The sequence below is a fragment of the Phasianus colchicus genome, chromosome 7 (assembly GCF_987193195.1).
Source record: "Phasianus colchicus chromosome 7, bPhaCol1.hap1.1, whole genome shotgun sequence".
NCBI classification, from domain to species: Eukaryota; Metazoa; Chordata; class Aves; order Galliformes; family Phasianidae; genus Phasianus; species Phasianus colchicus.
In genome coordinates this window covers 396,485-408,578 of record NC_143442.1, presented here as the reverse complement: position 1 = coordinate 408,578, position 12,094 = coordinate 396,485, and the positions used below count along the sequence as shown (strand labels likewise).

The window sequence follows — 12,094 nt, the reverse complement described above, 5'->3', positions numbered from 1 at the left end:
CAATATTTTGTTTCTTCTGGATGAATCAGTACCTCAAGCTCACGAAAACCTTAAAAAGTTCAAGTGGCTTTATTAGACACTTTACAAAAAATTGCAATAGTTCTAGTGACTTCTCTTATACTTTAAGAAGGAATTTGGGTTTAGTACCTTCAGTTTTCAGTATCATGAATGATGATATCCCCAGTTGCCATTCAGCTTAAATATCTTGATTTTCCATAGAGCAACTTTGCAAGATTGCTGGTGTATGCTTTTCTAAAACTCTCTCAGTGTTGTTAATGTTTTTATCGTTAAAAAATTCTGTTGACACATATTTTCAGGATGTAGATATGTGTTTATATATATGGTGGTATTTCAGTTCAGTGGCATAATGTGCATTAATGTGTAGCAGCCAATCTGCCTGTAAGATCAGAATTTCTGCATTGTGTTTATTGTGCAAATGTTGATCCGGTTGTACCAGTATACTTTTTCTGAAAGCCCTTAGAGGGCAGCATCATTCCCTTTCAGTTAGACTTAGCTGACAAGAAACACTGTTCTGCAGTTGACATTTCCTGCAGCTGCTACTAAACCATATTTAGCAAGGAATGGGTTCATAAACAGCCTGAAACCAAAGCACAAAGCTGCAAAATTAAGTGAATCAGCTTCTTTTTTGAAAAAGTATGTTTGTGATTATGCACCTCTTTAATACTAAAAGTTGGCATGTTTGAACTTAATGTGTTCGTGAACTAGGAATGCTATGTTTTCATGAAAGCAAATACCATTACTAGCCACTCTATAATTTGTTTTTTTCACCTTCCCTTAAAATCAGAACATGCATCAGTATTTGGATGAACTATTGAGTAATTTAAAGCTTCTGGAGTTTGAGTTATTTAGTGTGCTAATGTTGCAGGCTTTGCTAAGGCACATGCAAGGTGAATTGGTGATCCGAGACAGCCAGTATGGCTTCTGCAAGGGGAGTTAGCGACTGACCACTGACATGGCCATCTGTGGTGGAGTGCTGACATCAGCAAAGGATGGGCAGCTGATGTCTTTTACTTGGAGTTCTGCAAAATCTTTCATATGGTCCCACACCACGTTCTTTTCTCTACACTGGAGAGAGATGGATTTGAATGGTGGATATTCAGTGGATAAGGAATTGGTTGGATGTCCCAGCCAGATGGTTGTAGTCAGTGACTCTGTGTCCATCTGGAGGCTAATGATGAGTGATGTCCCCCAGGGGTCTGTCTTGGAATCAGTATTTAACAAGGTCTTTTCCAACCTTGTTGATTCCATGATATGCAGATGACACTAAGCTAAATGCTGCGTTTGATGCAACAAAAGGAAAGGATGTCATCTGCACAGCCCCGGCCAGGCTTGAAGAGTGTGTGAACTGAGTAAGGTTCAACAAGGCCAAGTGTGAGGTATTGCACCCGGGTCGGGGCAATCCCAGCTATGTGAACAGATGGGGAAAAGAACTCGTTGAGAGCAGCCCAGCAGAGGGGTGGCAGCGGGGAGTGGGAGGGAATTGTCTTCTCTGCCCTCTGGAGACCCCATCTGGAGAACTCCAGGCCTGGGGCCGCCAGCAAAAGAAGGATGTGGAGCTGTGGAGAGGAGGGCCAGTAGGGTGCTCAGAGTGCTGGAGCACCTCTGCTATGAAGACAGGCTGAGAGTTGGGCTTGTTTGGCCTGGAGAAGAGAAGGTTCTGGGGAGACCTCACTGCAGCTTTCCGGCCCTTGGGGGAAGTTTATAATCAGGAGGGAGCCCAACTTTTTACGTGGTTTTAAACTAAAGGAGGGGAGATTTAAGTTAGACATTAGGAGGAAATACTTTATTTAGAGGATGATGAGGCCCTGGTTTTGCTGCCCAGACCAGCGTGGGTGCCCCATCCCTGCTGGTACCAAAGGACATGGGTGGGCCTGGGGCAGCCAGCCCATGGCAGGGGTGAGGCTGGCAGGTCCCTTCCAACCCAAGCCATTCTATGATGCTGTGATTCTCTGAACTACTTGTAGCATTTTTCTTTTAGTTTTAGAGGTGCTAATAACAAAATTATCTTCCTGTTGTACTGGAAAATGAAAGCCCTGTAAAAAGGAGGCCTGCTGGAAGTTGTACAAGTTTGAACATACAAAAAAAAAAAAAATCCCTCTTTACATATATAGGAAAGCCTGAGGACTTGGAGTAAGCAGACTGGTTTACATTCCAAAAAGCACAAGTAGAGCATTTATTTCTCACAAGCCTGAAACTGCAACAGCTCTTGAGTTCTTACAGTAGCAACTGTGTGTCTAAGAACTAGTTCTACATTATTTGTGTCTCTGAGGAGAGACACTTTACGTTTGAAATCTGTGGTACATCTGGAAAAAATTAGATACATTCAGCTATTTTCCTTTACAGGTCCAATCAGGAAGGCCAAGTATGTGGAAAGTCCTAGAGTGCCAGGTGAGGCAATTCTACTGCTGAGAAAACAATCAGAGCAAGAAGAACCCAGTCAAAATGGTAAGAATCTGTTCAGTGATAATTTATCCATTCACTTCAAAGAAAGTGATAAAAAGTAATAATACTGAAATTTGATTCTTTATTTGTAAGAGTGTTTGGCAAATGCCATGGTCTTGAAGTAAGGATGAGATGCTTTTCATTATATTTACACAATCTTCGTAACTGTTTCAACTTTTGGAGATGTGTGCATACTGCAGGCAAAGTGATATCAACTGTTGCTTATTACTGTGTATGCCAAAGGTCTACTAGGTTTTTTATGAATTCATTTTCAGTGTAAATTGATTCTACATGCATAGCTCTGCGCTGCATACGCAAGCTTCCTAGGTAAGAAGAGGTAGTAACAGCAGAATTCTATGTTGACAAAGCTGGTATCTAGAGCCAATGGGTGCTCTTGGTGCTTTATGCTCATTACATTTGGCAAGCCCATAACAGAATGTAGCTTTGACAGTGAATGTCCTAGTCAAAGCAGAATGACCCATAATTTGGTATATGACTGTATGCACTATATCATTTTCACATTTCATGTGTTTAATTTTACTTTTATTTTTTTAAGTTTAGAGACTTCATTAAATTAATTGTGTGATCATCAAGTTCCAGATGAGTAATCTTTGTTTATTTTTTCTTTTCCCTCAATTTTAAAGGAAACAAATGGTTGTTGTCATTTTTTAAAAAAGCCTGTTATCTTTAATAAGTAATAGTGAAAATAGAATTCACTCTAATTGTTTCCTCCTTCTGTTCCTCTCTGCCCTATGTAATATGTTATAGTTAGCCTGGTTTTCGTCATGCTTCCATCTCCATAACCTTGTTAGTGCTTGTAGCCCTCATCTCCCTTACCTGAAGATGACCATCTCGTAATAATCTTCCTCTTGACAGAATTGTATTCCCAGAAAAAGAGAATGCTAATAACCAAGCCCGAAACCCAGTGTGTAAGGAGTAATAAGTGGTTGATGGGCTGAACAGCTCAGGCTCTTGGATTCTGTCCTTGTTGCTGAACTGGCATTTGTACTGTTTAACACTTACTCAAACTTGTACAAGGTTAAAATTTAAATAAAATAATTATAGGTTTTTGTAACAGTTCATAGAGCAATGAAATAGTTCATTTAATGAACTCTTTAATTTCTAGACTTTTTATTTTAAAGATAATAATCAAAATTACACTTACTATAGAGGAAGTACATTTTCCAGCCTAATATTCCAAGACCTGGCAATATTCTGAGTTGCAAAAGCTGTGGCTATCTGATTTCAGAAGACACCATTTTGTAGACTTCCTCCTTTTGGCATTGCTATAGGATGGTCAGATATTCCAGAGTAAAACCTTAACCTGTCCACAAAGTTCAGCGGTTTTTGTGTTTAAGCAGGCATTGAGCTGGAGTGAAATGCAGAAGGATGTTCGTCCAGTGAAATACTCATGTTTGCAAACTGTAGGCTTTGTTGCTCAGTAAAATTGAAACATTAAAGTAAAGCTTACTGAGCAAGCTGTTCAATTCTATTAAAATCACTGTTTTCTCTGGTTTTCTTACAGTCTACAGCTAGGGAAAAATATGCTGTTTCTTGTAAATGCCACTAAACATCTGTTGTGTCTTATGTGTTTGGAGATCATATGTTGTAGTTTTTGTTTTTGTTTTGTTTTGTTTTTTGTGTGTGAAAAATCCCCACCTGACATGCATTTGGCCTAGTAAAGCTGCAAAGGAAAAACAGAAGTAAAGGAACAGTTTAGTTGTTACTATTTTCCTGCTGTGTTTTTTGATGGTGTAGAAGTGCAACTGAGTTTGTTTCTCTCTTTTAAACTTCATTAATAAATCCATTCAATCATATCTCTCTCCCTTTCTTCACTCATTCTCTGAGGCATTCCTCATCAATTAGGAACTTTTTGTTATGTGAAGTCTCCAAACTATACACTGATACAACTGTTTTGAAGGATGTCCTTATTACCTTCCAGGTGTCCTTCGCTTTTCCTTCATTACAGGACTGGGTAGAAGCTAATGCAGCTCGTTGTTCTGTAATGGAGAATTCCTGTTGTGAGCAATTTCTCAGTCATTAGATGATACACCTTATTAAGTTGATACACCTGAGTACAAGACAGGCCAACATGTTCTTCTTTTTTAATAGTCAAAAGACTTAAGTATTGTATTGATGTTTCTGTTAGGGAATAGCTTTATAGTTTGATAGATGAGTCCAAAATGTTGGCAATAAAGAAATATTGGTATTGTTGCAGTGTTTATAAATAACGTGTTAACTCTACTTTTCACATTTTTAACATAATGTGAAACTTCATAAAAAATTACTGGAGTAGACTTTCAATCTGACAGTGAGCTTTGGTAGTGTCATACTGCTGTTGGTTCATGCTAGTCATCGTGTTGATCATCAATCCAGTGATGAACTGTTTGTTTTAATACAGCTAAATTCACTTAACCATTTGTTTTGACTGGCAGAATGGTGGATTTTTTGTTTGTTTGTTTTTATCCCCAGATTTGTGCAGCTATGCAGAGAATCCAAGGTCTACCAACAGTTTAAAGACTACGTGGCATTGTGGCATTAGCTTCTCTGTTAGAGAAGCTGATAGAAGATCTGCTGCTTGCATCTAATTGTACTCTTTCTACCTTTTGTTTTCCAAGTGTAACACTACTTTTCACCAATTTTCTCTCCCTACCCCTCTCTCTAAAGCAAAGCCTGATAAAGACTCAAGCTGTTCTCCTGCAGCACAAGAATTGATGACGAGATTGGGTTTTTTACTGGGAGAAGGGATACCAACATCTGCTCATATAGAAGAAAAAAATGAATCCATGGTAGGATTATTGAAAAAATGTATATAATGTTCATTCTGTTTTGGAGAGTTCTCATGCTCTTTTCTCTGCATGTGCTATTTGCAGTTACTTGATACTTGACCAAAATAGATTCTATTTTAATAGTCATAAGGTGGTAGAATTGTAGCTGGATTATAGCAGTCAAGTTATAGATATCTGGTTTTCTGTGTTTTGTGGTTTGGTTTGGTTTTTTTGTTTTTTTTTTTTTTAATTGTGAGTTGATCTTGCATTCTTCCTTGCTCTGCCTTATTTCTTCCTGGTTTTCGTAGTGAGCTACAAAAAGGGAATATCTCAGTGGTTTACTAAAATAGGAGCATATTTGGAGGTATCCTTTCCTCTCCAAGAAATTCACTTCTATTTGATGGTCTTTCTTCCTCATATAGTGGTAGAGGAGCTAGGGAGAAGCAAGTAGCTGGTATCTGTATGAAGTTCATATGCTAACTGAAACGCTGTAATTACGAATTTTTTCTTTCCTTTCTTCTTTTATAATCCCAGGCCTCAAAAATCATCAGTTTGGTTTTCCACATCAGGGAAAGATTAATAAGACTTCATTTCCATTGCTTTAACACAAAGTTTGGATATATATTTTGCCAGTAAATATTTAAAAAAGAATTCTGTCTATAACTACAAGTGAATCATGAATTTTTAAATTTTTAAGATTTTAAGGTCTCAATTTTAAGATTTGTAAGATACTTTTAAGAGTAACCTGAAATTGTGTCATTAAGGCTTCCAATCGAGATACAGCTTCTACTTCTTGAAATTTTTACTCAGAAAATGTTTCTGAATGTCCACTCAGTAGTGTACTGCCTTCTGTGCAGTGACTATTCCTTTTTCTTCACATTGCAGTGTACAGTAGCCAGTCAAGGAGTCAGTCCATGTTCTACCCTCACAAGCAGCACTACATCTCCGAGCACTGATAGCCCATGCTCAACTCTCAATAGCTGTACTGGCAAAGCAGCAGCCAACAAAGGTAGTCCCTGTGAAACCATGAGGAGCCCTAGCTCCACCCTGGAGAGCAAGGACAGTGGAATAATAGGTAAGCATTTTAATTAGTAATGCAATTAATAGAAGTTAACCTTGTTGTAATACTGCAAGTCCAAACAACTGTGATTTTATGTCAAAGCTAGATCCCATTTCAAATCCTTTCACAGAATCACAGAATAGCCAGGGTTGGAAGGGACCTCAAGGATCATGAATCTCCAACCCCCCTGCCACATGCAGGGCCACCAACCTTCTCATTTAATGCTCGACCAGGCTGCCCAGGGCCCCATCCAATCTGGCCTTTTACCTGTTTTAACTGTTAGGTGTGCATTTCTCTTTTTTCATGATGCAGTTCTAATTTCTCTTTGTTTTCATTTAAATGGTTAATTTCTTCTGTTTATCTCTTATTTTAACCTCTGTACCACATTTCATTATGAAGAAAGAGCACCCTGAAGCTGGTTTGGTTTCCAGTGAAAGAAAATCAGTGCTACTTCTTGTGAGGATAACCCAAATCAAGGTGTTTAGAAACAGTGCAGACTTTGAGTAATTTCCATGAAAGTGTGGTTAAAATGGGGCATCAAGGAGGAGGTGAAATTGTGTGATCCACTACTGATGGATGGGTGAACTGAGTCAATGCATTCATTTCCAATACTGTGTCAGCTATCTTTAGATAACCTCAGTAGGTTTTTTTCCTGTAAATAAGAAAAGCTCTAAATTCATTGCTGCCTTGTTTGTATCACCTTCTTTATTTCTGCTCCCTGGTTTAATGGTTCAGTATCAGCACTACTATCTGCCTGTACCTTTGAGCATCCAGGTGGCTGCATTCACATTATTTTCTGGAAGTCCAGACTAAGATGCAAAAAACATATCATTCATGTTAATATAAATTTTTATGGGAAGATGTATTCCTTACTGTTTTAGTCACTGTTAGTCATTGTTTTTAAATGCTAATTCCTTAACCAGTCCCTTTTAAAATTGATTTTATAAAAGCTGCTAAGCTTACAGAAGAAAAAAATAAAGCAAAATATCCTCCCTACCCTGAAGACTTCTTGTTTTATATGTATATGATTCCAGTAATCATATACATTAAAAAAAAATTTAAGTTTAGCTGATGGACTAAATATAGGTAGGCAGTAAAAGGAAGCAGTTCTAAATCTCAAATGCCAAGATTCATCAAAATAAACTTAAGATGTGTATTTGTGAACTTAATTTTTTAATTATAACTTTTGTTATTAGAAGGAATTGCACATGAAAACTGTGTCTGCCTGCTTGCTTGCTGCTATAAGTACTGCTTTGATAATCAATTAGCTGTCCTGGCTGTATCTCCTCCCACCTTCTTGTGCACCCTTGGCCTCCTCACTGGCATGGCAGAGAAGTGGAGAAATACTTGACTCTGCATAAGCAATGTTCTGCAGCAGCTGTAACATCATTGTGCTGTCAGCATTATTCTCATCCTGAATCCAAAAGACAGCATCATATCAGCTCTGACCTTCACTCAGAGGGCGGTGACACTGGAACAGGTTGCCCAAGGAGGCTGTGGATGCCCCATCCCTGGAGGCATTCAAGGCCAGGCTGGATGTGGCTCTGGGCAGCCTGGGCTGCTGGTTGGTGACCCTGCACATAGCCGGTGGGCTGAAACTGGATGATCCTTGAGGTCTTTTTCAACCCAGGCCATTCTGTGATTCTGTGAAAATGAAACCAGTCAAGCTTGCTTTCCTTGATTGCATTTGACAGTTTGAGAAGCTGTGTTGTTAGGCCTTTTAGATAGGTACTATTACTCCAGTTTAACAGAATATCCACTGCAAAACCAGGCCCCAAGTGATATATGAGTTCGAAATCTATAATGCATATTAACACAGGTAGGTCATTTTCTTCTGATGTGTACTTCAGATCTTATTTTCTTTCTCAGCAACTGTAACAAGTTCATCAGAAAATGATGATCGTAGTGGATCCAGTTTGGAATGGAGCAAGGATGGGAGTCTCAGAGCTGGAGCACATCGAGGAATTGGTCATGATCGAAGAACTGACAATTGTTCACCAGTTGCAGAAGAGGAGGCCGTTGGATCTGCTGAGAATTTGCCAAAAGAAGTACCAATAGGAGAGGGTCCTGTTCCTTATACTCAGAATTCTGGATCTTTAATAATGCCTCGTCCAAACTCTGTTGCAGGTGAATACGGAGATATAAAAAGGAGGTTTTGTTAATAATACGACATTTCTGTTTAATCTTTCAGTTGAAGTTACGTTGTTAGTATGAAAGTATTTTTATTGGACAAAGAAGCATAAGTTCTAAACAAAATAGATGTGTATTACATAAATTGCCTTAAGTGTTGTGAAATTGATAAATACCTAACGGAGCTCAAGTCAGATGTACTTCTTTAGCAGTGCCCAACAAATTCAGTAACAGGATATTTGGTTATGTAACTATAATCCTGCAAACAAAATGATTGGATAAAGTGTTGAGAAATGTAGGTGCCATATACTATACATATGTGACACTAGATTTAGTTAACAGCTAAGCGAAAGTTAGAAGTTAAGTAGTAAACTCAGAGTGAAGAAAAGCAGTAGAGGGGTTAGAGGGCTTGATTATCGATGTTCAGAAGAAGAGGATACTGTACTTGATTCCATTTAGAAAATGTTGTTCAAAGAAGGGAGTATTTTTAGCTTAAAAGATTGCTGCATGGAGTTTTCTTACTGTGGTAAGTGTGAGGGAAATACAGTTGGTAAATCAACTTTTAAAATGATGAATGACAGTATTTGGCATAGCATGTTCTAGCAACTTGGGCAGGAATTTATAATTCTAATAATGCCACTTGAAATTTTGGACCTGCAAAGTTATAGATTATAAATAAGCACAGATAAGTGTTCTCATTGTGAAGGTACCAACTTGTTGGTTCAACTGAAGGAAAAAAAAAAAAGAAACATTTTCCATTTTATTTTCAAAGGAATTGTGTTATGTGTATGTTTCTGCTAAGTCCGTCTAATTGGAAAGTAGCGGAACAGCAAAAGAAAAAAATGCCAGCTGGCAGCTCAGTAAGTTTTTTCAAGAACTTAAGGCTTGTCAGCAACAGCCAAAATCCAGTGCTAGGCCACCTGCAAGGTACAGTTTGGTAGCAACTCTGAACTGTCTTTTTTTTTTTTTTTTTTTAAGCTTCTTTTCAGGAATTACAGTGTCACTTTAAATTCTGCAGCCCGAGTTTTGCACTGAATACATAAGCTGGGGAGAAAAGCATACTTGACTGAAGAACACCACGCTTTCACTGAGTATTTCAGGGAGACAGTAGTATAGGAAGAAGAGATCTCTCTTTCCACATAGAGAAACTGCTAGCTTGTGTTTTATTCCCGTCTGCCCCCCCCCACCCCCCCCCTAAAAAAAAAGAGCTGTAAATAACTGTAAATAACAATATTCTGTGTAATTTATCGTATAACAAAAATAAGCTTAATGATCTTCAATTTTTTAATACTGTAGCAACAAGTTCTACCAAACTGGAAGATCTGAGTTATTTGGATGGACAAAGAAATACTCCTTTACGCACTTCCATTCGCTTACCTTGGCACAACACTGCTGGTGGAAGAGTGCAGCAGGAAAACAAAGGTAGGCACATTTTCATCTGGAACTGTCTTGGCACAGTCACACAGTTATTCAGTAATTTCGTAACATGTATGATAGTTTAGAGTACTCCTGACAGATCACACAACTTGTTTAAAGTAATGTGCCTGTTCATACTTTTTGCTGCGTAATGCTGTGGTTCAGAGACAAAACGTATGGTTTTTAATGGTAAATCAGTATTTTGTTATCTAAGTGCATATAAGCAGTGCTGTGTAGATCATGTGAATGTGAGTGTCCATAGTGAAGTTATGTGATACCAATGCAGACTTTCCTGACTGCCATACTTTACCATCTCTGATACTCAGTTAATCACCCACTGCAATTTAAGAGACACTGCACTGGATTAAAAGTCTTCAGATACTGTCATTAGAGTTTTGGTGTTGGAAGAAGACTGATCTAATACCACTGAACCTGTTAGTAACAAAAATATGCTACTTATATTTGAAAAACACTATTGGCAATTTTCTGTTTTCATACTTATTGATTAACAGTGAATGTTTGTGTAACGTTAAATTACATCAGTGAATGTTACTGTTTTTGTAAACTTCAGCGCATCAAAATCAACTTCTCCTTCTATAAGTCTTGTCATGTGTTTACCAAGCATGTTGATTAGTATTATCAAGCATGACTACGATTCTAGCTGTGTGTAGAGTACATTCTTTTCTTATAGCTTCAAAGGGACTGAAGAAGAGGACGGTAACATTATTTTTATGTTACTTAAAAAATACTTTATTTAAAACTAGAAAAAAAAATTCTCTACCTTTTTTATTTCTCTGTAGGTGTTTTTACAACTTTGAAGATCTGATACTGAAATGCTCAGCAGTGTGGCTCATGTTAAATTGAAAAATGTTTGGTACTCCTCATTTTATAGAATTATTGATGATTTTTTTTAAAAAGTCATGTTCAAACATACAAGTATACTTACAGGATATTTTTAAACTTGTTTAAAGTTTACTTCTCATAGGAATTATGGAGGTGACCCAAACTGAGCAAATTGTTATTTCTTGTTTTCATTATGAAAGCCTTAGAAAAATTCTGACTGTGAACGTGATCAAAAATGTCACTGAACAAAATGATCTTCTGAGACAGTGCTGTTTTATTGCACGTCTGGCTTCTTCTAATAAACTTTTCTCCCTGCCACTTCTTCCCAGCACGTTTTGTCACCTATAAGCCTCAAGACATTTTGCTAAAGCCATTACTGTTTGAAGTGCCAAGCATAACGACAGACTCAGTGTTTGTTGGAAGAGAATGGCTGTTTCAGGCAATTGAAGAAAAACTGAAGAATACAGATCTGGCAGAGAGCAAAGGAACAGTTATTACTGGGAATGTGGGATTTGGGAAGACTGCTATTATTTCTCGTCTGGTGGCACTTAGCTGCCATGGAAGTCGCATGAGGCAAATAGCTTCAAACAGTCCTAATTCGTCCCCCCAGAGTAAGTCCCTTCTGTGAGTCATTGTTTGGCTTATTGTAATGGTAACAAGAATCAAAATGTTGCTTGCTTTTCTGATCTAATTTAGTAGGACTTACAGAATTGTTTGAGTTAGAAGCAACCTTTAAAGGCCATCTGGTCTAACTCCCCTGCGGTGAACGGGGACACCAGGGATAAACCAGTTCTGTCTTCAGGTCTGCAAGCCGATCTAGTGCCTATGTTAATTGAAAGGATAATGTGACTGTCATTGCCACTGTGTCTACTGATGTCACTTCAATCAACATGTGATTACATGTTGATGATTTCCAACAGTTTAGTCACACAATAACTCTTAGTTCAAGTGAATCAGTAAGTGCATAATTTTCATGACAAAACTTAACATCATGATGGTAATCTTGTAATCTTGATCTAAAAGCCTGCTGGATTGTTTCAAAATGGTAAAGTTGTAAATATATCTCTACTTGTATTAAAGTAGTTGCAGACTTCTTTGATTATATGGTTCAATCTTAACTTTTGCTCTGGCAATAAAAATATCCCACGATCTTTTCATATGAAACAGTCTGTTTTCTGTTTTCAGCACATTTGGCCTTCTTTATATTTGTTGTTTTTAAAAATAGGCAGTGATTCCTGTCAGGAGATTCCCTTAAGTCAGTTACCTCTGTCTACTCCTCCTTCAAGTGGTACTTACACAGTGAGGACCATGAATTGTCCTGGTACTCCTGACAACCAAAGTCAAACAGATGACTCTGTCAAACGCCTTGCCTCAAAGGTGAGTTTTCTTTACCAATGGAACTTCTTTTCCAGCA

General features: G+C 37.9%; 1 protein-coding gene across 6 annotated transcripts in view; it reads left to right on the top strand.

The window, feature by feature from the left end:
• Nucleotides 1-12,094, top strand: part of TANC1 (tetratricopeptide repeat, ankyrin repeat and coiled-coil containing 1) — a 70,964-nt gene that overhangs the window by 36,694 nt on the left and 22,176 nt on the right. For all 6 annotated transcript variants that reach the window (XM_090143410.1, XM_090143413.1, XM_090143409.1 and 3 more), the window contains 7 exons: nt 2,365-2,466; nt 5,131-5,252; nt 6,117-6,306; nt 8,161-8,418; nt 9,718-9,843; nt 11,010-11,291; nt 11,906-12,057. In XM_090143410.1, the coding sequence (XP_089999536.1) occupies nt 2,365-2,466; nt 5,131-5,252; nt 6,117-6,306; nt 8,161-8,418; nt 9,718-9,843; nt 11,010-11,291; nt 11,906-12,057 (1,232 nt within the window). The remainder of the gene's footprint in view (nt 1-2,364; nt 2,467-5,130; nt 5,253-6,116; nt 6,307-8,160; nt 8,419-9,717; nt 9,844-11,009; nt 11,292-11,905; nt 12,058-12,094) is intronic.